A 26,934-nucleotide genomic window follows, 5' to 3' on the forward strand; every position below is an offset into this window, starting at 1 on the left:
TCACAGTGTTTTTGCTTTCAGTTTTTCTTAGCTGTGCAAACAGGCTACCAAGGATGCAAATCAGTTCTATTCCCACACACCGCCTTCACTGTAAACCTCACAACACTTGTTTTTCTTCATTCGGTTTGTTTGTGTAGTATACATTGATAGCTGTAATTTATTTTTTTAATACAGTTGGGAGGGGTTCATAATTCGTATTGCTTTGTCTGTAGTACAGACATATCCATTTGAAGATGAGGTCATTAGTTAGTTTGAGGCAATATTCTGGTTTTGCAAGTTGCGTTCTTCAAAAATAGAGTGTTATATTTTTTGTCTATTGGCTCAGTGTAGCTTCTTGCTCTTGCCTGCAGTTTTTGCCCCCATGATTAAAAGTATTGTTTGTACTCCATTTTGATTAACATCAAATTGGCAGTTTCCAATGGCCCTTATCTTAAAGTTTCTGTAAAGTCCATAAGCACGGTCACAACAGTCATCTAATTCCAAAACCACTTTTACCAGATAAGTACTTGTGTTCACTTAAAAGTTTGAAGTGTTTTGGTGCAAAAGCTCGAGTTGACTATTGATGTCTAGAGACCTGATTTGAATTTGACTGCTGGCTTTATTATTTATTTTATTTTTTTCTAGATCTTACACTTTGGAAAATAGTTAATATGGAAAATATCAATAGGGCATAGGCAGACTGATATTAATGAAACAAGTGCTTTAGTGAGATCGATGTTTTTTTTTCTAAAGCACTATGTATTTTGATGCATGACCACTTTTAACCAGTGTTTATATAATATTTATTGAAACAAACTGTTTGCTTGTAACAGTTTCCAGTGATATTATGTCATTCATTGTCGCTTTGTGTCTTTTTTCTTCAGTTAAGGAAAGTCTCTAGCACAGGTTGACAATATTTAAAAAGGAATCTATAATCTAAAGGGATCTTTTTTTTTTTTAAATAGTGAGCAAGGAGACTGAATTTTCCAAAAATGTGAATATTTGCACACAATTTAGTAAATGTAAATATAAACTTAAATACATTTAAAATGTTATGTAAAGCTATTATTTAAACCAATTGTTTTATTTATTTCTTATAGAAATAACAGTGGTGTAAAAAGGTACTTGTTATATATGACAGAATAAAATAAAAATGCCATTCATTTTTGAATGTATACTGTCCATTTTCAAAATGTACTTTGAATATTGCATTTTTAAACTCTTTGCGTGATCTTAACAGATTGCGTATTGTACCATTAAATAATTAGTAAGTTATTACATACTAAACAATAAAAAACATCTGGGCTGAAAAATGTGTGTTGCAGTTCTTGGCAAGAACATGCTTGTCTCAAGACATGTATATATGACCATTAATTATGTTTTTAAATATTTATAATTGAATTTGAACTGTTGAAACGTTTATGAATCACAACACACATGGATCACAATTGTTTATTGTTACTCCTATAGATGATTACAGAGAAAAGTTAATATAATATACACATTAAAGCATTTGAATTGTTCTTTTGTGTCTTTCCTGCAGTGCAGCATCTAGCAAACCTGTCCATTGTGCTCAATTTAAATGCTTCTAATCCAGACTTAATCAAGAGCACTTTAAATATACGTTTAGACTTAAAAACACTTTTATTAGGTTTCAATATAAGCATTTTCCTGCACCTTGACTTTTTAATTATAATAATAATACAATTAATACTATTTTTAAATGTTTTATATCTGAAAGTGTTGAAGACAACTCTGGGAACTCCTGTATTTGTTGTTGTATTTTTCATAGCTGTCCCACATCAGTCCCACTGGTCATGTTATACAGACGCTTCTCCTATTAGCTGCTGTAGCAAAATTAATATAAATTCTACACCTGCGAACACAGGATACTTACCACATTTAGTGCACAAGAATCCAGATAAATACAGAAAATAACAGTGCTGGCATTTGTGGTCCAATTTAAGTGGATTCCACAAAGCTTCATACCATATAAAAATAGTGTCTGGTGTGTGTTCTTTCCCAGTTTTTATTAATATGATTATTTTCTTATGTTCTGTGGGCCAGATGTCTGGAAACTCTTTTGGCAAGGGCTATATTCAAAGGGCATTTTTCTGTCCATTAAAACGATGTTTCAGAGCCACAGAACTGGCTTTTGTTCATGTTTGTTGAAAGACATTATTATGTTCCCCTAACTCAGATATTAACCCTTTACCTTTTGTCATTGGAGAAAGAAAAACACACAACATGCTTGTGTGTGAATATCTGAAGAGCAATAGGAAATGGTCATTTACCCAGCAAGGCTTCCTGGAAGCTTTGATTGACTTCAAGCAAAAGCAGTTTTTCATTACACCAACATACAGTTCAGAAGTATGCAAGGCCCGGGCCACCTCAGATTTAGTCCTACTTTATTTTAGAGAGCCGTCCGCATGCGGGTGAAAAGGAGGCCTAAACGAAATGCATGCCGGGAATTAAACAAATCTGTTACAGGTGTATGCGATGTATTTATATAATCACAACTTATTAATATGCATGCATGTAGGCTATTGATCGGTTCTGCATTTTCTTTGAAAGTAACTCTTTACAACCAAAGCTTTCTAATATAATTTAAAAAAAATGTGCTGGTTCAATGGGGAATCTAATTCATATATTTCCCTTTTCAAATGTCTGTCTTCGGTTCTGCAAGTTTAAAAGTGCTGTTACAATTCACCCGAAAGCGAAGCACATTTCGTTGCACATCCGCATTAAATCACAAGAAATCGTGTGGATTAGTTATAATAGCCTATTGAGATGTATGATCTGAAAATGTGTACGTATATACACACACACAGTACATATCATATATTACAGTAGCAGTACTTCAAGTGTCCGTCTCTTCGGTGCTGTTGCTGCAGGTCGATGTGTCTCATGCAATCCAAGCTGCTGCTCAGTGTTTCTTCTGAGTGCAGCCTTTTCTCTGGACATCACTGCGTGTGTTGTCATTTTTAAAGTCTGATCTTTGCATTTTTATTTTGCTTTTAATTTACTCGGGCGATCCTGATACCCATGGAAAGCAGCCTCTGTGATGCGTCTATAGTGATATCCTCCGACAGCAGCGCTGTGCACTTCCTTCCGTTCATCTTCATCCACATTGTAAACCGCGCTTTCATTTCTGCATCGTCCCAGTCGGTACCTGCAACGCCGGCATTTGCGATTGTCCTGCAGCTCAATATAACTGCATTTCGGATTGCATAGTAAACAGCTGGCCTCGTTTTAAAATGCACTGATCTGAATGGAAACCTGCTTTGGTTACATTTATATAGTTTTAATGCAAAATTCGGATAATTAATAAAGTTTCCTGGTCCCGTTCACAATTTCACAATGCAATTTTCACATGTAAAATGCATCCTGTTAAATTTCAGACTTCAATCATACTTAGTACAAGAAAAAACAATAGCAAGTTTACCAGCTACACACTTTTATTTTAATGGACCGAGTAGTTTGAACTGTTTACATCATTATAACTAATTACTTAGCCTATACTTTGTTAATATATATATAAAGATGTGAGCTAGCGAAATGCATCAGTACATTTAAGGCTATAGATCGATATGACATTCAGACAATACTGTGTCCTGTGAAGTCGTGTGCGCTGTTCTCGGTGACCGTGTTTATTGCGTTTATTGCGTTTATTCTGCGTTGGCGGGAAGCGGCGTCTCTGGGGGCGGGGCTTGAGCCGCGTCACGCACTGACGCTTTCAGTCGGGCCGCGTCAAAAAGCGGGGCTAGTTTTCACACGGCCTGGGACGGCATAAAGCTCAAATGTGGACGGGGTCTAAGTCATCTTTTTTGAGACATTATAATTACTCTCAATTCATTACCCCCGTCTTGTTCACGGACTGTTTCTGTCCTTAATTGTTTTAGGATAGTAAAATGTATATAAGTGGTGCAGATCTTCTGTGTCCTGTAAGCTACATTTTACATGATCAAAATTATCCAGGGAACATTACATTTCTCATTTGCCGAAGTATCTTGAGCTCTATCATCACAGACAACAAAACGGCACCGAACAGGATACAATACCACGAAATACCAAAGTATGAAAAGGCCTCCCCTTTAAAATACTTTCATACTGTATATGTTTTTAGTGTTGAAAGCTGTGATTTTGATTCCAAGGCTTAAGCAGGTAGATTATACATAGTATAGCCCTGTGGGAATTAGCCTTCCAGTTTGGATATTGTTTGATTCTGTATCACTGCACAGCTGTGTCACATCTGTTGTGAATGATCATGTTGCAGTGAATGAATGAAACTTTTTTTTTTCCAGTATCACATTGCATGTTCTGTTTTCTTGCACAGCATATCTAGACAAAATGAGAGGATGTATCGGTGCCATTACACCTCTGACAAGGCTTTCCCACTAAAATATTTTCACTTCAAAGAGAAGAAACTGTATGATCAGTTCATCTAAAGTAATTAAAGATATTGTTTTCTGTGAGATAGAATGATTCAGAATATTTTATATGCCATTTACAGACATGTTCATTATACACTTCAAATGTGGGGACAGTTTAATGTTTCCAACGTCTACATTTCTTAATATAATTGTGTTTTTCAGCCAACCTATTAGATAACATGCTGCTGAGGAATTCTGGGAAGCTAGCCCTGGACAACAGAAAGGAAGACAGTGAGGGCACCGTGTCTGTTGTACCCAAGAGGTTGCTATGGTGCGTCTGCCATCATCACTGCCCAGAGGATGCCACCAACAACACCTGCAGGTGAGAGCACAACTGCACACCGATGGGTGGGTTTGTCAAATGTCCAGTCATCCTCTTTGGGTGCAGATGGGGATTCAAGTGGTTTGGGTATATAATGAGCTTCTCAAGATATTGTGGAGTGAAAAACAAGGAACAATGTGGTCCATCCTATCTGAACTGAACTCGGTCTGTGATTCGGAGAGACTGTGCCCAATTGTTCTCCAATTGTCTTTGTATTCCAGATGCCAGTGCAATAAGTTGAAGCTGGTTTCATTTAAAAACAAAATAGGTTAAGGTAGCATGTTGGAATCATACTTTGTAATTTTTTGCATATAAACACTTAATTATATGTGTTGGAATATAATAATGTGTGATAAAGTACTCTACTCAATTTAAAAAAAAAACACCACTTTTCACAATCATTAATTTGTTACTGTTAGTTTGAGCAGTAGATGGCACTACAAATATCTACCTTTTCCAAGGTAGTCTTTTCTTGCCAGTCATAATTCAGACTTTAGCTGAAATAAGCTTTTATGAAACCACTGTAATTCTTGTACACTTTTAAATATGGTTTTCTCTCTCGTTCTGATTTAGGGCTGTGATGTGAAATCGGTATTGTTTCTTGGTTTCACAAAATTATACATATTTGAAAAAAACACTGTATATTCACTTTGAAAAAACAAAGTTGAAAGTCAAGTTTTATGGTTTTGTTTTATGTTGTGATTCAGAACAGCATTTATAAAAACACTAACTGGCTTGTAAAATCACTGCCATAAACTGTCCCCACATTAAAAGGGGTTTTACATTAGGAGTGGCAAAGTTTCTATAAAAAAGGAAAAAAAAAAAAGTGTATTTGCTTAATTAATACATTTTTTCTTTGTTTTCAAAATTGTACAAATTTCTGTTTAGAGCGTTTCCTTTTTACATAGGTTACCAAAAATCACTTCATTGACAAGCTATGACTTTTAAAAGTGCACAAAATAAGAAGAATCACTTCATACTTCCAGTGATCTAGTAGCTGTTAAACGTGTGCTGCCACAGATAACCATCTATTGTTCTGCCAAGGGCATTCTCCAGCTCCTCAACACTGACCTTTCTGGAAAATGAAAGGTTATTAAACTCTGTCAGGTGTTACTGTTGCTAGGGAAAATAGCAACAGTAAGAAAGCATTTAACCTTCATTTTCAGAGGTCGTGTTGGGTGCTGGAGATGCCCTTGAGCAGCACAATGGTTGTGTTTCGCTGCAGTGGTGCTTTATTTGATCAGCCTCTGCAGTCTGCATTTCTACTAATTGACTGCTCAGCTTTTCATGCTCACTGGAAGCATATTTCTATTGGTGCAGGAATTTAGTTGAAAATAATGAACAGGAGTTTTTGGAGTATTCAATTAAAATAGTTACTTTTTATCCCTATACAATTGAAAAGGTTCACAAAATACTTTAGGAGAATTGATGCAAAAGTAGTACGAATGTATAGCGTGCCTCTTTAAAAGCCGCCCACCTACAAGGATGCTTTAAAAAAGTTATTAAACTAAGGATACAATTATCACTGTGGCTTAGAAGAACAGACATTAATGGAAATTCAGTTACCCAGTGTTAATTGGGTCATCTTCTATCGGCAGGACCAATGGCTACTGTTACACTATGGTTGAAGAGGAGGACGCTGGGCCCCAGATAGTTTCCTCGGGGTGTCTTGGACTGGAAGGCTCTGAATTTCAGTGCCGGGTGAGACAACCTTTCCATATTCAATCCTGATTTTGGCCTCCCCCCGTAACACCTGTCAAGAGGACATCCAATGATTTGTAATGGCATTTGGGGCCACTGCATTTATATATAATGTATTTGTTATAATTATTTAAAATGACTTGGGGTAGGACATAATATTCTGGAAAGTAGAAGATGAATGCAGTAAAAAAAAAAAAAACACACACACAACCAGTCTCTTTCACCAGCTTCCCACATCACATGACAGGTGATTGTGGTGCTGAATGGTCATGATGTGGTTCCTATTCAAAACAACTGACTAACAACTTCTGACATGTATTTCAGGACACTCCAAACTCCCGTCACAGGAGAACCATTGAGTGTTGTACCGACGAAGACTACTGCAACAAAGACCTTCACCCTACCCTGCCACCTCAGAAAACCTCAAGTAAGAGACAGAGATGGTTTCTAACAAACATATGGAGGCTGATCAGCGCCAAAATGAAGATGCACGCAATTCAAGAGACCAACCCCAGCGCTGTGTTTATTGTAAGCTGGATAAGTGGCCCTCCACAACCAGGCGAGGCCTCGGCGGGCCACAGCAGACACCCACGCATATAAGGGAATAGGAAAGCAATCCAGAGGCCTACCTGATTGGTAAATTAAGTCCATCCTGCGATCGTTTTTTGTAAAATGTCCAATGGCTCGCTCATAGAAGCGGCTCCAAGAGGCAGGGGAACTGGAGTCGTCTCCAAAATTATGCACAAATAAGTCCCTGAAAAGAGTCAAGTTTTCTTCAATCGCAACGGGTTACTTAACGTCATGGAGCAGCTCGCATTAGACATTCACGATGCTCTTTACTCTTATTTAAAACATACCTTTTTCAGTCTTTGACAGTGCTGCATGCGTGCGACAACGCTAAATTCAGGACATACGCACAGCAATGGACACAACTGGCCCTCGGATGATCGTTCCTGCGGGGCGTTTAGTCGGCCAGCCATAACTGCGGCTCCCATCGCACGATTGACTTGTGGTTGGCAGTGGTTGGCAGTGCGCATGCGTAGTGCCTAAACAAGCGTTTCCCCACGCAGCTCTCCGGTCGGCTTAGAATGTGGGCGTGATGGGAGCGCATGCGCACCTGTATCACATTTGTCGGGGGAGAAACACAGACGCGCATGCGTGGAAGGAGATCCTTGTTCTTTGAAAATAAGAAAGGGGGCAGTAGAAAACCCTTACATGACGAGTTTACGAGAAATATAGTGCTGATAAGATACAGTGATACGAATAATATAATACAAATTATATTGATATTATGCAGGCTCCATTCTCTCGTCATTTTAATTGCTTCTTACCTAGCTTACTATGAGCGCTCGCTACTGTGACAGCCAGGAGAGGGGCAGGCCGCATTGTTGACTCGGCGCGCTGATTAATGAGTCGCTGGTTGAAGGGGAGAGGGGCTGGGAGACGACAGCTTTCACTTCCCGGTGTCATTCACCCACATATTGCTCCAGCTTTGATGAGAAGAATCAACACTCCCATTATTGCACCTCACCAGTTATGCACAGTTGAGGTCTAAAACACAAGCAGGTGAATCACAGTAGTTTCTAAACCACAACTTTTTCATTATCAAGTCCCCAGGTTACTCTAATTTGCATGAATTAATAACTAACTTTATTACCTTGATAACATTTGGAGAATATTTGGTCTACAGCTCTTTAAAATCCAAGTGTATCTCTTTTTTTCCCCTTGTTAATGATGGCTGATTGTCTGGAGTGCACCTATAAACAGCAACACTGCTTAACTCAGTTCACCACACCTGCTATTTTGATTGATTTTACTAATGCTGCCTGCTGTGTTGAACATGAGCCTGTTATATTGTGACCTAATTTCTCATTGCTCAGCTGCTTTTTGATAATTATCTAATTATAAATTGCATTCTTTACATTGCATTCTAACTTTTGAATTAAATTGTTGACATTATGGTGGATTATCTTATTATTTAAGACACTTCAAAAAGAAGCTTATCAGAACAAAATGATTCTGCTACAAAACAGCTTTTTTAAACATAAGATTATTATAATAAGATTAAAGAAAACTCTAAAGGACTGCGTTATATCAATAATTCTTAAAACTCAATTCTGCAATTCTGAGTTAAAATCATATTTGAGCCAAAATAAATGTAATCCTAAAAAGTGTGCCAGAGTGTGAAGTCACTCATTAAGAGGACATCTTGTCATAGCTGTCCTGATATCTCATCCGGCTCTCGCTTCTTATCTGAATGCCAAGTCCAGGTTTAGTAGAATTGCCTGCTCATTTGAGCATTTATACTCTTTCAGACTGATGGGTACTGACATTTTAAACTGTTACAAACCACATATTTTACAATGAAATGAGCAGCTAACAGAAAATGTTAAACTGTTGATAAACCATGAAATGGAGCCTTCAGCCCAGCTTGTTATCCCGCTCTATAATAAAAGGACAGGCTTCCCCAGAGGTTTCTTCAGTTTCACAAACAGGGAAGCCAGGGATATCTGTCCACCTGCCATCCTGAAAGAGACGAGCGGAGGACTGTTTTCATTCTGCACACCACACCAATATCAATAGTGCTTTTTCCGAAAGCTGTCACTCATCTTGATTTGTGTTACTAATGACTTGGGGGTATTACAGACACATTAAAACAGGCCTGATGATTGTGAAATCAATTCCCATAGTACTTCTCAAGAAACAGTTTAGTGCTTGGTGGTGGATATGGAAGAGGTTTAGAAAAAGTGGAGGGATGTGTGTGTTTATGTGTGTGTGCGTGTGTGTGTGCATGTGTGTGTGCGTGTGTGTGCGTGTGTGTGCGCACACATCAGTGGGTGAGGGTGGGAGCTTCTTCGCTGGAGCAAGTGCATGACAGTAACAGAAGAGTCCCTAAGAAACCAGTAGGTCTCTGAGTTTTCATTAGTGTCGTCAATGTGAAACACAATCAGACTATTTCAGGACAGGGATCAATAGGGATTGGATTCCCTCACTGTTCAGCACTAACACTGTCGTATCAGGGGCAGAGATACAGGCGCACGAGTGTGAAACTATGGCTGGAAAGAGAAGGGTGGCTTATAGTCCGTACCATTTCCCCTTGAACATGTTATTATACAACTGGCAACATTGTTCAATCTGCTGAAGAAGTGCTCATTTTTCTTGAACTAACTTGAACAAAGCATTTGCTATACTGTTTAAGATCAGAGTGATTATATGAATTGATGTTATAGTATCAATGAGAATATTCTATATGCCCTGATCATAAACTAATATATATATATATATATATATATATATATATATATATATATATATATATATATACACATTTCAAAAACCTTTAAACATATATATTTAGATCAATTTCTTGTAACACATGGCCAACTATAAAGAATGTGTTTCTTGTTTAGCACATGATAGCGTTGTTTAAGCCCTGTGAAATGTTAAAACAAGTTGAGAATAACTGACATACAGTACTGCAGTACGGCACAAATTAGCGCTCCACTGGCACAAAGATGTAGCTCCTGAATTAGAAATGTAGGCATTGCACTCTATAGAATTACATTGTGACACGTTGTTTCTGAAATATTCCTGACATTGTGATTTCCAAAGTCTGTTAGATCAGAGAAGGTTTTACACACAAGTTTTCAAAGTAATTTGTAAAAGGTTATAGGTAGCTATAGATATTAGTGTGAATTTGATGACTAGATTTTTCATTGGATTGAATATGTTAGGTCTTAAATATCGATATATGATTGGCCCAGTAATAAAAGCTTGGTGAGTTCTGACTTACCCGTTTGTTTGTTATCCACAGTCTTTAACAATGTGATTACAGCAAATGCTCATGCTACACAAATTAGACAAGGCAAGGCGAAGTGTCCTTATCTAATTGTTTGTTAAAATTTTTTTTTCTTATTTTGCAGATTATGAAGACGGAAGCATCCAGCAAATGGCCTTGCTGATCTCAGTGGCGGTTTGCAGTATAATCCTGGCTCTCCTCATCGTTTTCTGGTACTTCAGGTCAGCCAAGTCCTGAGCAATAAAAACAACACACCAACAAACTCCTTCTTTGCCACATAACAAACATAACAGGCATTCCAGCTCCCCCTGTAACTTCGCTAATGTAATTGTCTCCTGTCCCTGTGGATCACACTCTTATGACGACCCACAGTCCATTATCTAGAGTTCATTTCAGTGGAGTTTAGATTTGTTCTTCATGTTTATCAACTGTTTGATAAGGAGGTTCCATTTAAACAAAACGAGACTTGTCTGCTTAATTTACTATGTGATGTAAACATATATACAATTATTATATTTGTTTATTTTAGTATATATGCTTGCAGTAATCTTTTTGAAGAAGATGCTACATTTGAAATTATTTCTGTTCCTGTTAGGCAAGTTGAAATCCCCTATCATGCTTGACTTTGATGTGCATAACTCACACTATAAAAGCAAAGAGGAGATTCTAATACACGTGCATGGTATCATATTATAATTGTTCCGTGTGTGCAAGTATAGGCATGACTCTGGTTTGTAATTGTGTACTGTTAAAAGTTCACCAGAGGGGTTCAATATTTCGTTTTTAATTTGCTAGTGTTCAGAATTGGATTTGTTTACTAATTTTGTGGGGAGGGACTCTTGATCTGCATTAGGGAATAACGTTTTATGAAAATGTCTCTCCTGCAGGTGTAAGAGACAGGAGTCCAGGCCGCGGTACAGCATAGGCCTTGAGCAAGACGAGTCCTACATTCCTTCTGGGGAATCCTTGAAAGACCTCATTGATCAGTCTCAGAGCTCTGGAAGTGGCTCGGGGCTCCCTCTGCTGGTATGACATCTGTATTGTTGATGCCTCTATGCTTTTTTCTCCGGATGCCTCTGCTTTTTTCCCATGCAGAGAAGGTGCCAACACTACTGTCACCTGGCTAAAATGATTTAGGTCTGTTCAAGGACAGTTAGGACACTCTAAATATAATGGGAATACTTTCCATCTATTTTAATGAGCTTATATTACTCACAGAAGATGGATTTGGGTATTTGTTCTTTATAATAAATTGAGTTGAAACAGGAAGTCGTTTTTAGTAACCATGCCTGTTTAGACCTATTTGGACACTGGGACTGTTGTGCTGTAATATATAGATACCTGTCAGAATAGCTTATGAAAATAACTAACTCAGCACATGCATGACATAAAAGAATCATGTTTGAAGATCTTCACTCCCCAAGTTTGCACATTCGAAATCTTCCCTCGCCCAATTGTCCGACACTCGTGTTAACGTGTTGATAATCCCCGTTAGGTGCAAAGGACGATTGCCAAGCAGATCCAGATGGTGAAGCAGATTGGCAAGGGGCGCTATGGAGAGGTGTGGATGGGGAAATGGCGAGGCGAGAAGGTGGCGGTCAAAGTGTTTTTCACCACGGAGGAAGCCAGCTGGTTCAGGGAGACGGAGATCTATCAGACAGTGCTCATGAGGCATGAAAATATTCTAGGTGAGGGTGAGAAACAGAGAGACAGTTCCACCTTTACAACAAAGTGTGGGTCCATGGCTTACAACTTCACCTCCTTGTCTTTCTTCCTTGTCATTTTGAAATAGTCTATATTCTTCTATCTAAGTAATTTTCCTTTATTTAATTTTTTATTTAGACATAGATGGAAGGAGAACTCTTGCCATGTCTCCTTGACTTGACCCAGCTCTTCTCTGTCTGTTAGGTTTCATCGCAGCGGACATCAAAGGCACTGGCTCTTGGACTCAGCTCTACTTGATCACAGATTACCACGAGAACGGGTCCTTGTACGATTACCTCAAGTCCACTACCTTGGACATGAAGGCCATGCTGAAGCTGGCCTACTCTTCTGTCAGTGGTCTCTGCCATTTGCACACCGAGATCTTCGGCACCCAAGGAAAGCCGGCCATTGCCCATCGAGACCTGAAGAGTAAAAACATCCTGGTGAAGAAAAATGGTGCCTGCTGTATCGCTGACCTGGGCTTGGCTGTAAAGTTTATCAGGTGAGTTTAAGAATATCAGGAAATAAAATACCCTGACAACAAGGGATGTGGGGTTTTGGAAAGACTTGAGCAGTGCTTATGAACTTATGGCCTTGATCAGTGACTGTAATGGAAAACATATTGTGTCAGTAGGACTGTAAATATTGTATTAAGACCTCCCAGTGACAAATTTCTGTCTCCCCCCAGTGACACAAATGAAGTAGACATCCCTCCAAACACCAGAGTGGGCACAAAGCGCTACATGCCCCCGGAGGTCTTAGACGAAAGTCTGAACAGAAATCACTTCCAGTCCTACATCATGGCAGACATGTATAGCTTTGGACTGATCCTGTGGGAGATTGCGAGGAGATGTGTTTCCGGAGGTAAGCCTGCTCTTGGTGGTCTCAGTCTACGTTTGTGTGATTATTAGTCTACATCACAGACCATGCTTTAAGCCATACCTTGACAAGAGTGCAACAGAGTAAATAATGTGGGAATCTGAATTCGATTGCTGTCTGCTGGCGGAATTCATTGTGAGTGGGTGGATAGTGAGAAAAATATGGCCACTCAATTCTCCTGAGCCATGGCAAAACTAAAAATGTAAAAATGTCTCCACTAAGGATAAAAAGTGACTGTATTCATCTGATACAAACCAGGCAATTGAGTAGGGTGATGTGGCTCTTTAAATAATGACTCTTTTTGTCAAAAATGTTGTGTCTCCTGGTATTGTTCTGCCTTCTTCTGAGATTGTTCTTTTAGATCCGCTTTTCTGTTATTATTACAGGTATAGTAGAAGAATATCAATTACCATATCATGATTTGGTGCCTACTGATCCTTCGTATGAAGATATGAGAGAGGTTGTCTGCATCAAAAAGCTCAGACCGTCCTTCCCCAACCGATGGAGCAGTGATGAGGTACGGTAACTAATTCTGGGAAAGGCATTAGTGGTGAAATCACAGTGCGGAACGGGATTAAAGTGAGCATCTTTATATTCCAATAACAGATGGAGATTTGAAAAAATAATAAAAATGGAATGCTCAATGGAGTGTGGAAAGCACTGAAAGAAGTATGATTAAGCAGAATTTGGAAAGATACGCTAATTGGATGGTCTAATAACACTAATTCAGAACTGTTAATCTAAAAGGAAGAAAATGTCAGCCTTCCGCATGTTATAACTGGAAGAAGTACTGTTTATTGGGTATTATACATGTATATTTATTTAGATCAGCATTAATTTATGCTCGTATCTGTTTTTATTTCTTTATTTAATACAAAAATGTGTTAGACTGCGATGCCTCTAACATTCATGTGTTTTTCTGTACACTATTTGTGTTTGGATTAGTTTAATTGACTGTATCGTCCCTGTGACGATTTAATCACTGCATAGCTTTCTCAACACCCATATCCTGATCACACCTGCCTTTCATTCGCAGTGCTTGCGGCAAATGGGAAAGCTGATGACAGAGTGCTGGGCCCACAACCCTGCGTCCCGCCTCACAGCGCTGCGGGTGAAAAAGACTCTTGCGAAGATGTCCGAGTCACAAGACATCAAGCTCTGAATGGATGGTAGTGAGCGCGGAAGGAAAAACTTCAAAATGGCCTCTTTCCCTCACGACTATCAAGCCCAGGATCCACAGGCTTGGCCAGGAATCGGGGCTGCCAGCGTCCCTGGCCCTCCGAGAACAAGACACTTTTTGGATGAGTGGGAGTTATGCTTTATAGAAGAAAAGCAAATGAGTAGATAACTTCTTGTGGGTGATACCTATACCCAAATACATTTGCTTGAGAGCAACAAGAACAGAGAAGTTACAAACAAATTAAGTTTGCTTTCCATGAAAGCCTTTTTACCATCACTCGAAACAGTGAAGAGGCTTCTCAGCACACACACACGTATGTGTATATGTATATATATACATGAATCACAATGGTGGCTGAGTAAATTATGAAATGACAGCCTCAATAAGTTATTGATCAGATCTCAATAAGTGGTTGAGAAGAACAATTATAGTTTTGACAATCTAAATTCATAGCACAGTTTCTTTAAAAAAATATATATATATATTACCATTTCAATATTGCCAAGGAGTTTTATCACTTAAGGGAGAGCTCTCAATCTAATTGTACAGAATTATTATTTTGTTTAAAAAAGAAGAAGAAATTTAGGAGGTAAGACTGTCATCTATTTAAATTGATCTGAGTAATGCTATAGGTGATTAATTCAATGACACAACAAATTCCATATGTCCACAAGTATTACTCGTGCATCCGTAGCCCTCCATGATACTAAGTTGTCATTGATGCCCAAATAGCATTGTATTGTATCCTGTAAGTCGCCCTGGATAAGGATGTCTGTCAAGAAATTAATAATAATAATAATATTAATATGTTTAGAGTAACTTGAACCTCCATAATACCCTTTACAGAACACACGGTATCCAATCAACAGCTGCCTACAGATATCTAATCAGTATAGTTTCAGCTAGATATCACATCATTGAAATGACCTTATATGAAACGCATATGTGCATGAATTGGTATGATTATGACATTCTATATGTGGTTTATGTGAGGAAATAGAACTAGCTCGCCGTTTAAGGATTTCATATTTAACAAAAATTGGTTCAGTCCATAGTGAAATATTGCATCATGGGATGTGCTGACCAAATTGCAAATCAGAGTACATATCTTCCCTTCTATTTTTTCTATTGCTGGTCAAGTAACAGACTGAGAAATATGTATTTATCTAGTTTATTTAAAATATATTTGTAAGTATTTCTTTTTTTAACCATTATCCATAACCAATAGAATATGTGTTCATACTATCTCCTCGGCATACCTGTATATGTTAAATTACATTTCAGATCAGGATGCTTGCAGGTATAGATGTGTGGTTTGGACCCATCCTGCGGAACAAGGTCATTAGACTGATGTTGGACTCTGATGTTGGATGCTTTTTGCATGACTGAAATTAATCCCAAAGTCTAGCAAACCTCAGGGCCCTAGATGAGTTAAATAACAAAGTCTAGCATACATATCCTGAGAGAAGAGGAAGGTGTAGTACAATTGCAGTACAATTATTGGCATAACTTCAACAATTATTTGTGATTTTTCAAAAGGTTAAAATGACAGCCTCATTCATTTGTAGTGTTATGGTGCAACTATTGGAGAAATACTACAACTAAAGCAGTATTACCATTTAGCAGTAAAACAGTACAGTTTGTGAATTTGTTTTCGGTTTTGTAGTGTTCGGGGCTCGAGATGCTGAAACAATCATTGAATACGTTGCCATTCCCAACTGAGAGAGGTGTGGTTTGCACAGGGGAGCTGAATTACATTCCAAAAGAAACTAAAGAGATCACAACAATACTAACATGGTAGCAACTTGACAACAGGGTGGTTTCAGTAAATGTAATTAATTTTCCACTTGAGTGTTTAATGTCTGACTTCCCAGCTGGATTCTTCCATTAGAAAAGAAAGAGATGATTTGGTGGCTATTGCTGTTTCAATGTTTAGGACTTTGCTTTACATGCCTCTGGCAACTGCTGAAGAAGTTATACATTACATCTCATAGGTTTTGTTTTTACCGCCATAGTGGTGTGCTGAAATGAAGGGCTGAATTGTAATGACTTATTAAACGCACAGGAAGAGGGGGTGTGTTTCAAAGGCTGCTGCACTTCTTTTGGCAGCCAGTGAAGAACATGTGGTTCACCAGAAATTCAAGCATGAAACAACCCGTGTCATTGCTGGTCTTTAAAAGGCGGGGTGGCTGAGTAAGGACACGCATGACACAACCAGAGTGTGTTCAAATAGTATTTTGCCTGAGTAGCAGTAGTACTTTGGTACTAAGATCATGGTTGAGTTCGAAATAAAAATGTCCGATACAAATTGACTTGTAAGGTACATGTGCCCGAAAACCTCTAGTCTCATATGGAAAGGTGTAGATAATTCTATTTGGAAAGGATTCTCATAAACATGTAACCTGCAGGTAATTCTACTTTGGCAGGAGCATCATGGGAAGAGGTACCCTGAAGCCGATTTAAACCAGCGGTAAAGTGATTTGGCTTTAACAATGCTTAATGCTCACCACCGTGAAACTGAAGGCAAAAGTATTACTTAGATGGATAGATTTATAAAACCTACAAAGTTAAAATCCCCAAACAGTATTGCAAGATGGAGAAAGGCTTCATATTTCTTCTCCCTCTAATTCTAAATTACCAACTCTGGATTGTGAAAGATTGAAAATGAAGTACCTTTCTATGCCACCTGGCCCTTTAATTATTTTATCTCAATCTTTTTTATATTTTAAGGCCATCTAAATCAAATGTTCCAATCCGCAGCAATCTATGATTCCAACATGTTTTGGATTTGAACATTGAACAGCAATGGCTTTTTTCCCATCAACAGAATATACTTAACCCCTTATTAGATGTGGATTGAACTGCTGATTAAAAATAGAATAGCAGGCAGAACTACAATCACAATCTGCTGTATTACAAACATGTATGAATTCCTCCAGTCTTTTGGCTTCTGTGTCGGCCATAAGTATTACATGAAAATGACGTGTTTGGTTTTCACAGATAACATTATTTTTGTATATGTAAATAATATTGTGTAGAAGCTAATGCTTCCCTTCCAAGCTACTTTACATTAAATATGTATATATGTGTGTGCCTGCATGTTTGTGTGTGTGTGTAGGCTATATATATACATATATATGTATATATGCACATAAACACACATGCATCCATGTGTGTGTGTGTGTGTGTGTAAAAAGTATACATTAAGGACTTGAAAATGTACATTTCTTTTGTTTTTAATTATGTACAGAATGATGAATCCCTGCTCGTCTCTGGGAGTCTGTGCCTTATTTAACCTGTACATAGTTGTAAATGAGAGTGTATGTATATGTTATAAATAATGTATCATGCTTAACATTCCCCTAATAAAATGGTTTCAGTCTCCTTGTGATAGTTGATTGTTTTGCGTATTGTTTTATTTCTAAAATGACCAATAAGCAGGTGGATTAATGTCCCTGCGGTAAAATCATTATTTATTTGGGTGTGAAATTGTGAGATGTTTTACCTTTTGAAACAATGTCTGGGACTACTATACGTATATCTGTATCTGTATCTGTATCTGTACGTGGCCCTCCAGTGGTAAAGGATAGAATTGCTTTACTTTGCGTGCTCTCAATTTAGGGAGATAATACAATATTACTATTTTACTTGAAGACAGAGACAAGTTTATGGTTGGTCCAAGTCATGAACATTCAGGAATTCACTGAAAAAACAGGGCCAGTTGTTCCCATCTGTTTCAAAAGGAAGGGAAGGGATTGGGATTTTGTTTTTCACAATTTAATTCCTCCAAGACCCATGGCCTGCCTAGTCTGAGGCATGAACTGGGGAGCAGAACAGTCTGAAACCGGGGGTGTGAGGATGTGTCAGGTATTCAAAAGGCAAAGTGGGTGTTAATCGTACAGCGCTTTCAGAGGTCACTCATCACTCAACTTGTATAAATTGCTAGTCTTATGCAACGATACTATTCAAGTCTTAAACAATTCAAATTAAGTTGCCCTTCAGTGCAACTTTATTGATCAAAAAGGCACCCACTGCCTTTGCATTGCTAAAGTCTGAAGCTTACACCCACATTATTTAATTCAAAGTTCATCAAAGGTTGCACAGATTAATTATACTGGAATTATAAAAACAAAAATATTCTGCTGTGGAAAAATACATTTAAAGGTGAAAGGTAAAAGTAAAACTTATTTGTAATACTGGTACATAATCACACCTTAAAAAAAAAACATTGTACGTGTTTTCAAGGAAATAAATAAAAAAGGCATCCAAGGTCTCACTTAGGCCATTCTGCTGCTTTTCCAGGTCAGGTCAGTTGAAAACATTTCTGCGCTTGTAGCTGATGAAGAAAACTGCAGACGTGAGGGCTTTGCTGCAGTCTAATTGTGCGATTGGTCTTTTCAGAGCCCTACAGGTCAAAAGCATAAAATAAAATTGTTGCCTAATTAGAGAAGCGTTAAGATGTCCATATGGACCTATAAATGCACAGGTACTGCATACGTTTTAAACGTGATTGGTCAAATCCCGCACAGAGCCGGGCCAGGAAGACTAAACACACTGTATGAAATAAGGTCACAACAAGTATAAAATAATTGGGATCTCTACATTATATATAGCCTATAGACCTTTATGCATAATATGCATGTAAATTATTCCATTAGATATATATGAAATGTATACGTTTTTTGTCCTGTTGAAATATGTTTATTTATGTGTTAGGCTGCCGTGTGATTACTTTTCTCCAAGGTTTCATTGTTAGTAAAAGAGTTATTCTCTTCTTGACGAAGCACAGGATAGAAAGGTTAAAAATCAGTATTTAATCAATCAAATTGCAGTTTAAATTATAATTAGCTGATCTACAAAGCTGAAGTTCATGTAATAAATTATGCTGATATAGAAGCCCTCCAGCCGGCCATGGTATTCCAACCTAATTTACTCAATACAGACTGTGGATTGGGACCGCAGACGTTATTGGGACGTGAAAACCCAAGCATAGATCAAATCAAAACTATTAACTATAAAACCATTGCAATTTAATCATCCTGTTTTGACAAATCCCACTATAAAACACCGTTTGTGTTTTTGTTTTGTTGTCATTTGCTTAGGTATATGAGTTCTGTATTCCTGATGTCCTAGTAGTCAATGTCATGGAAGGTTGCATGCATAAAAGCTTCACTCAAACAGTATTCAGTGTTGCTTATAAATATAATTTATTACTTGTTTAAAAATTCTTTCTTACACTTTGTACATAGACTTGACAGAAGAAATGCAAGCATTTGCAGGAAACCGAGTTCTGAAGCGTGCTGAAGGAAGGTGAAACACACCGCCACGATACACAAAATCAAATCAAAATCAGGATAAAAAATGCAATTGCTAGCACTTTTCTGTTAGTACATTTTATAAAGGATGCCAAGTTTGCATAGTAGACACAGCTTTTGAAAATCAGCCAGCTATTACAAGAGAAAAAAAAATCTAAACTTTCAAACAATTAACTACTATTTGTTAAACATATTGAAAAAGAAATGGTCAAAAGTGTCTGAAATTAGACTTCTGTACATCATAACACATTTACATACTTCATTATCTAAAAACAATGTCAAAAGTTTTGTTTGTTTGTTTGTTTGTTTATTCTTTTTTTCCTTTATTGTACTGGTTTCATCCTTGGTGATGAGGTCCACATGCATTCTGCCCAATGCAAATGTCCAATACGCAACAGAAACAAGTACATATCAATGTTTCCAAAAGACAAAAAAAAAACAATCAATAAAAACACCATTGGATTAATGATTAACATAACAAAATAAAATATAATACAAAATGAATACACGTGTCACCTGAAAGATGTGTACATATGATTAAGTATTGCCAGATAACTGAATTATAAACTCAAGAGTTTCTGCATCTTCATGAAACTGGATCTAATACAATATTGCAATGAGAGAGTGTATGCCGTTCTTATAAAAAATAAAATATATATATTTTTTTACTTGATGAATCAGTCATCCAAAAACAACTATCTGAAGCAGTTAACTCAGTTGAAGAGTTTACACTGACAGCAAAATTAAACCAAACGTGGGTCAAACACCACAATGGATGGTGTCTTTCATGCAAAAACAAACACGCAAGATACACAAAGCATGTGAGTTCAAGGTTGCGCATCTACTCACTGTCAGACCAAGGAATGAGGATACAAATGTGGGTAATTATTGTTTAAAATTACATACAAGCAGTGTACTATATGTTACACAAGAAAAAAATAATTTGAGATTCACAAATTCACCTCTGTTTGTTTGTTTGCAGTTATTCGTAAGTGTACTTATAACATGTTAATTACACAGTGGAGGAATGTAAAAACAGATCCAGGCATCGTCTATTAGTTTCCATCTATGCCAATGGCATTTGTTGGAACTGGTCATTTGTGAATAAATATTAAATCTAAAATTCAAACTGCAAACAGTATGAGGGATTATGCAGTTTTTTTTGTTACCCCATTGGTTAGTAACATTACAAATTCTATTTGTGGTTATTTATTATTTTCCACTATTTTTGGTTTTTAAGAAAACAAAAATAAGAAAAAGTATAACAAGACTGGTACTTGATTTCACATTTTATTGTATGCTGTCAACACAATTGTCTCTGAAAGGATGGGTTTGAAGTATTATTTTTCAAATAATTAATTTCAGCAGATGTTTAGAATGGTCAAAAACTAATTTTGATCACATCTGCCATGACATCAGATTCAGCCAACACATTCCGGAGAGGACCGACCCACGAAGACACATTTTCTTTTTGGAACCCACAACACAAGGCCTCTCTTTCAAAACAAGATGAACCTTATGTCTTCAGATTAAACTTTACTGTACAAAAAGGATCTTACTAAATTTTACTATAGCAAATATATGTTTCTGTCTTTCTTTCTTTTTAGAATTAGTCCTGATTTCATATCTTATAAAATAAAGCAAAACATACAAAGGAGGGGGTCTTCTGAACATTCAAGCTTTACCACTTTCTATTAAAATGTAATAAATTAAGTCAAATAATTTCAGAAAGCATATGTCCAAAAATATTATTGCAAGACAGTTGATCATACTGGCAACCATCAACTTTACTCGATCGCCAACGTGTTCACTGTTGAAGGCATGTCTTTTTCTTAGCTATCTACCCTCTAAATTACTCTTAAAATGGCATCTCGTTGAACCTGACTGCAGGGGGTGACTAAGTGTAACTCTTTAAGTTTCACAAAGTACATTTTTACTGGGAAAGGTGGTAGAAGTTTTTCTCAAAATAGCGGCACTGTTGTACTACAAATAGACAAATATAAAAATCTGAGTTTTCAAATGGACATTTTGAGTTTGTTTTTCAAATTAAGTTTGAATAAATCTGTAATACTCAAGATGACAATAATAAAAATAACAATAATAATAACAATAATAATAATAATAATAATAATAATAATAATAAAAAGGTTTACAATATATTGTAACGTACTGGTATTTATATTTACATATTGTTTATATAGGAGTCAGGGAAAGTGAAAACCCTGGTACTCTGGATATTCTTTTATGGGCCACCAGGTGGCAACAGTAAATAAGGAAAATCGTTACACAGGTAATAAAAGAAAAAAAGAAAATATAGGCATAATGGAGCATTTTATAAAACAAAACACACACACACATATCTATCTATCTATGTACCTATCTATATATATATATATACATCTATATCTATCTATCTATACATAGATAGATAGATATATAGACAGATATATATATATATATATATATATATATATATATATATATATGTGATATTATAAATGTGATCATTATTTAAAACCCAAAAGACATAAATGCAAGGTATGGGGAGGCTACAAATGAAGACCTAAAATACAGGAAACAGGTGGATAATGTGCAGATGATTTTAAATGCCATATTTGGTAATCCATCTAATTCAGAGCAGAGAAGGGGGGCATCGGATTGTACCTCAGGTTCTGTTACTTCACACCCCTCCACACAGAATCTCATACACACACTAGAAATCTGGATTAGGAAAGTTCATCCACATATATGGATAGCAGAATAAAGCGTTTCCTAGGAAACTGTATAAAGAAGAAGAAAAAAAAAACTGTACCAAGGAATGTACAGCCCAGGCTAGAGTATTTTCAGTTTTTAGCAATGAATCGATGCTTTCACATGATTCTGATTTCATGAGATCATATACAAGGTCTTTCTGTAAAACTCAAAATCCTTTACATTTTTCAGACTTTTTTGTTTTTGTAACAAAAATCATTGGTTGGGATCCATGAGTTTGTAGCTTCTGTATTTCTTGTAGCGCATCATGGTTCTCGCGTACAAACTTTCCCAACCGCTGTCAGTGTTCTGTTACCAAGGAAACCACCGTCTCATGCCGGCCCATTTCCTCCAAGACGGCCGCCAGCCGGCTCAAGTTCCCATCAGGAAAGTGCTGCGCTTCCCATAGATCCAGTATGACTCCGGTTGGACTTGACTTTGTGGCAAAGTAGTTTAGATACCTTGGAGAACAGAAAGTACAGATGTGTTATAACATGTTTATTACAGGTATTATAATAAATAAATATATATAAAACAACATATATACGCTTTAAAAAGCAACATGCAACACATGGGCATATCTACTAGCAGGTCATTGTAAAACATTGAAAGGCGGGGTGTTTGTCTGATGGTTTGGGTTTTAGGAATAGTTATTTGGCCGAAGTCTTGTCCTCTTTCGGAGTTTGATAGTCTATAAATCTCATGTCAAATCTGGGCAGATTTTGAGGGGCATTTAAATGCATTAGCCATTTAAAGGTAGGCAGTGAAAGGGGGTCAAATATATGTGGGAATATAAAAAAAATCAATAACAAAGTAAGTAAAACTCATTTCAGGATTCTTCAGCTCAAACTAAAGGAAGAATAAAGAAACAATGTAAAAATTTCACGTGGCCCTGTTTTTTTTTTAAATCGTTTTTGTATTATAATTCTTATTCTTGGCCAACTTTCCTCCATCTTGAGTCCTTGGTGGCATAATATCAAAAAGGGAAGAAAAGATGGCTGCTGTGTGTAATCCGTCCCCAGCCACAGCCCGCCTGCCCGCTTGTCAGACAGAGCAGCTCTGTGTTGTGTGATACACTGCTGCCACAGATAATGGCGACTCCTGCTGAGCTGTGAACTCAATAGCTGAAAAGAACTTTGGGCTTTTCACACCGTGTCTAAAAAGCTCGTTCAAGGACTCCGTTGGATTTCTTCGTTTCTGTTTGCATATTAAAAAATACACTTCAATCTGACTGACAGGCGTTTGGAGGGGGTACGTTTGTGGAAGAGGGGGGGAAAAATGACGGGAGCTAAAATGTTTTGACGTGTTTAATACAATCCATAGGGTTTCGGCTAGTTGTAAAACCCCCCTCCACTCTCCTGATTGTTCTGATTAGGCTATTCAGTTTCACTACAAGTTTTAAAATTGAATTAAAAAGATAAGAATAATTCGGAGGCACCACACAGACAGGATGTGCACACGCAATTTGAACTTAAATAGCAAATAACTCTGTAACAGCAAACAGCCATGGATATTTTGAGCATGTGTCTTGTGTATCTATACCTCAGTATGCATATTATCTGTATCCCTCTGCCAGGGATTGCTGCTGATAACTAGTTACAGCTAAAGCTAGGCACATGACACGTCCAAAATGATCAAAATTTGTTTGCTGGCCATTTCAAAATAAATAAATGAAATAAATAATTTTAGAAACCACTGAGTATCAGTAGTATCTGACAGTTTTATTTCTACATATGACAAGCTGTACACTAGGCTGTCAGCTTCCGATTCCAGATATGTATCCCAGCTACAATTCGTAGTGGTTCTTATTACTCTTGGCCTTGATCTCATCTCTCTACCTGTCCAAATTCAGCTTGTGGGCCAGCATCCTCCAGTCATTGCCTCTGGTCTGAGGGGCGTCCAGGCTTCCGCACAGCTTCTGACGAATCGAAAGGGGGATCCGGAAAGCGTTTGGTCCCACAAGAGTAGTTATGTTGCTGGCCGGGTCCATTAAGGATGTGTCGATGTTCTGGGTGTCCTGTAATTGAACACATTGCATTCAGTGTCCAGCATGTATCGATACTGTACACTTCACTTTCTAAATAAAACATTGGCTTGGAACAAAGCTAAAGAAAGACGCTAATGTCACAAGAGGGTAAGTAGGGTGCAATTCAATCAGAGGAACACTGCATTACTTAACGAGGATCACGGTGGTAATTGAGGCACTTGTGAACTGGCATACTTGATCAGTCTTCATCACACAGCTGAGCAGCAAAGGCAAACAACATGTCTGCTACCTATACATTCAGACTCAACAAGTATTAAAGTATCCTAGTGATACTTTACAAATGTATACACAGACAGATGTATGCATAGTTATAGGCACTGAAGTGGAAACTGGAACTAAAGATGGTATTGTCCTTCCAAAAAACAAACCACATTTCAAGCTTGTCCCTTTTGAATTTGAATCCGTGCGTTTTCTTTGGCTACCTAAGAAACTAAGATGCAGTTTCAACTACAGGAATTAACCTCAGTCTTTTGTGAATAAACTGCAGCCACTATAGTGCCTCATTACATATTTTAGTAATTAAACATCTGGTCAAGCCCAAGATGTTATTTTTTGCCATTGTTTTCCACTGAACAGATTACACTGCAGTTACATTACACTGCGGCCCGTCACCAATGCTGTCACTATGCCTATTCTTCCTAGATTTCAGCTAATTTATTATTCAACCGTCTGTGACCTGTGCTGAACACTGAGACCTCCATATCCGGCAAAAAATAAAAAACATGGAATTTTCTCCCGAGTTATAATCAACTTCTCGCAGCCAATTCAAAGTGTTTTATGAATAGAGGCACTGTTATTGCGATGGACTAAAACTGGATACACAATTTATACAGTCTGTATTATTTTTAAAGCAAATTTTGACCAAGAGCCAACAAGGAGCTATTGAGACTGAGATGAAAATCATAAAGGTATTCTTTCAGCATTTGAATGCTGTTGATTTAATCAAGATATTATTCTTTGGGGTTTGCTGAGTTACTCAACAAAGACTGCTGAACTCCAACATGTGGACAAAACTCCTATCTTCAGTTGTTAACCTTAGAGAAGAAAATGTCAACCATATTTAGGGAGAGATGATTTATACCTAAATATATTGAAAGATTGAAAAATGCCAAACACATTAATTCTTAACAAAGATAAAACATTCTAACTTTCAACTTATTGAATCAAATCCTGGATTTAACAGAACTCCCTACACTACCAGTGACCTAGACAATTGAGGCAAAAGCCACCACTTTCCATAATGTTTGTTGCATCTAAATATCTCTCAGTGTCTGTAAGAGAGAAGGATTCCCATTCTGCAGATCCTTGTCCTCTCTTCCACACTACGATTTAAGGTGCAATCTTTGTACAAAGTCTGTTATTCATCTCCCAAAGACATCGGTTTATGAAAAAGATGGGATTAAGGTCTCAACACTCTGTAATTTGCAGTTATTTTGTTGTGTTTCTGGAGGTTTTAGAGCAAGCTTCAAGCCAGGGTACAAAAGAAAATAATTTAAATGATAATAGGGCCAGTGTATAATCAGCAGTAGAGTGTCGAGTAAAAGAGGATGTTTTCTGTAGCATTTCAGTGGATCAGGAAGGGTACACTGAGCAATGGAAGACTGAGTCCTTCTCCAAAGTTTCAGATCCACATTGACGGTGAGGAATGGCAGCTAATCCATTCAGTTCCATTTGATCATGAATCAATCAAATGTGTCATCATCTTAACGTTCAACTGTCCTTATTTCATTTTGGCACTTGACCCAGTTCCACGGATTCTTTTAGACCTGGCCAGAACCAACACTTTGACTTTCCCGCCAATTGAAAGTCATACTTCAGAGTGGGTTTGCAATTTGGCAGATTTGTCTTTCAAACCAAATCCGTCAAGCACTGGAAGCGTAATCTGACAGTTGGGTCAGAGTTTTGATTGGGTCCGGGCTCTAGTATGTACCTCTGAGAATATTGAACACTTGGATCAAATCCCCTCAGTTCAAGATCTCCTATAAACCTATTTTTCTGTGACAGTCCTCTGAGACCACACACTGTTCTACTTGCTTTCCTTTGAACTCATTCCAGGCCAGCAATATCCTGGAACACAATATTCTATATACGGCCTTTCAAATTTTTTATACATTTAACAATACTGTTTTATTATTAAAATTCTACACTTTGTACTGTCTGACTTTTATGTCACTTCCAGACAATGTTTATGTAGGAATAATGTGGAATCGATAGAAACCCCTAAATCCTTCTCATAAGGATATTTTATAATGATTTTAGACTTGGTCATTCTACTCTATAAATGTGCCCTAAAGCTTTAAATTGAGTTCTTTCAATCCATTTACATCACATTGAAAGATATTTCAATTGGTTATCATTACTACCATACATCCTCAATTCCAAAGCATATCTGACCCCCTGCTGGGGTGAACTTAATCTCATAGAGGGGTTTCACAGCACTGCGTTCAGGTGTTTAGCAGTGATTTTCTTTTTTGGAGTTTTGAAAGAAAATGGAAAGGACAACGATTTCACATATTCCAGCAATTCTAATTTCAAATTAATTCCAGTAATAAAACTTTTACACATATTGCATTGTTTTCGCACTCATATCTGAGATTGTGCAGCATGAATCAAGAGAAAAATATTCAATGAAAGATCTGAGAAGTTTCAGATTAAAGAATCAGAAATAAATACATACCACCTGTATGTCCCAGGCTCCCCATTTTTTCATGTTATTCAAATTGTTTTTTTTTCAAATGCAAATGCATCCATATCAGCCACTGGGGTTGTCACTGTAGGGTTACTGTGCAACTTTGTAATACAGTGGTTGAGAGACATTTTTGCA

General features: G+C 37.3%; 2 protein-coding genes and 1 long non-coding RNA gene across 5 annotated transcripts in view; 1 reads left to right on the plus strand and 2 right to left on the minus strand.

Moving 5' to 3' along the window:
* LOC136755550 (bone morphogenetic protein receptor type-1B) overlaps positions 1-17,381 on the plus strand; it is a 121,228-nt gene extending 103,847 nt beyond the window's left edge. For both annotated transcript variants that reach the window (XM_066712238.1, XM_066712239.1), the window contains 10 exons: positions 4,575-4,734; positions 6,333-6,435; positions 6,760-6,862; positions 10,359-10,455; positions 11,122-11,260; positions 11,730-11,922; positions 12,143-12,440; positions 12,627-12,802; positions 13,204-13,334; positions 13,854-17,381. In XM_066712238.1, the coding sequence (XP_066568335.1) occupies positions 4,575-4,734; positions 6,333-6,435; positions 6,760-6,862; positions 10,359-10,455; positions 11,122-11,260; positions 11,730-11,922; positions 12,143-12,440; positions 12,627-12,802; positions 13,204-13,334; positions 13,854-13,979 (1,526 nt within the window). In that variant the 3' untranslated portion in view covers positions 13,980-17,381. The remainder of the gene's footprint in view (positions 1-4,574; positions 4,735-6,332; positions 6,436-6,759; positions 6,863-10,358; positions 10,456-11,121; positions 11,261-11,729; positions 11,923-12,142; positions 12,441-12,626; positions 12,803-13,203; positions 13,335-13,853) is intronic.
* LOC136755551 (uncharacterized) lies at positions 6,343-7,381 on the minus strand. Its single transcript, XR_010817683.1, has 3 exons — positions 7,293-7,381; positions 7,065-7,189; positions 6,343-6,487 (listed from the first exon to the last, which is right to left on the minus strand). It is a non-coding gene; the product is annotated as an uncharacterized LOC136755551 (long non-coding RNA).
* Positions 17,382-19,180: 1,799 nt separating the features above from the next.
* Positions 19,181-26,934, minus strand: part of LOC136755552 (netrin receptor UNC5C) — a 158,553-nt gene continuing 150,799 nt past the window's right edge. For both annotated transcript variants that reach the window (XM_066712241.1, XM_066712240.1), the window contains 2 exons: positions 23,902-24,080; positions 19,181-22,524 (listed from right to left, as the gene is read on the minus strand). In XM_066712241.1, coding sequence (XP_066568338.1) covers positions 22,365-22,524; positions 23,902-24,080 — 339 coding nt within the window. In that variant the 3' untranslated portion in view covers positions 19,181-22,364. The remainder of the gene's footprint in view (positions 22,525-23,901; positions 24,081-26,934) is intronic.

Source organism: Amia ocellicauda, chromosome 8, assembly GCF_036373705.1.
Source record: "Amia ocellicauda isolate fAmiCal2 chromosome 8, fAmiCal2.hap1, whole genome shotgun sequence".
Classification (NCBI taxonomy): Eukaryota; Metazoa; Chordata; class Actinopteri; order Amiiformes; family Amiidae; genus Amia; species Amia ocellicauda.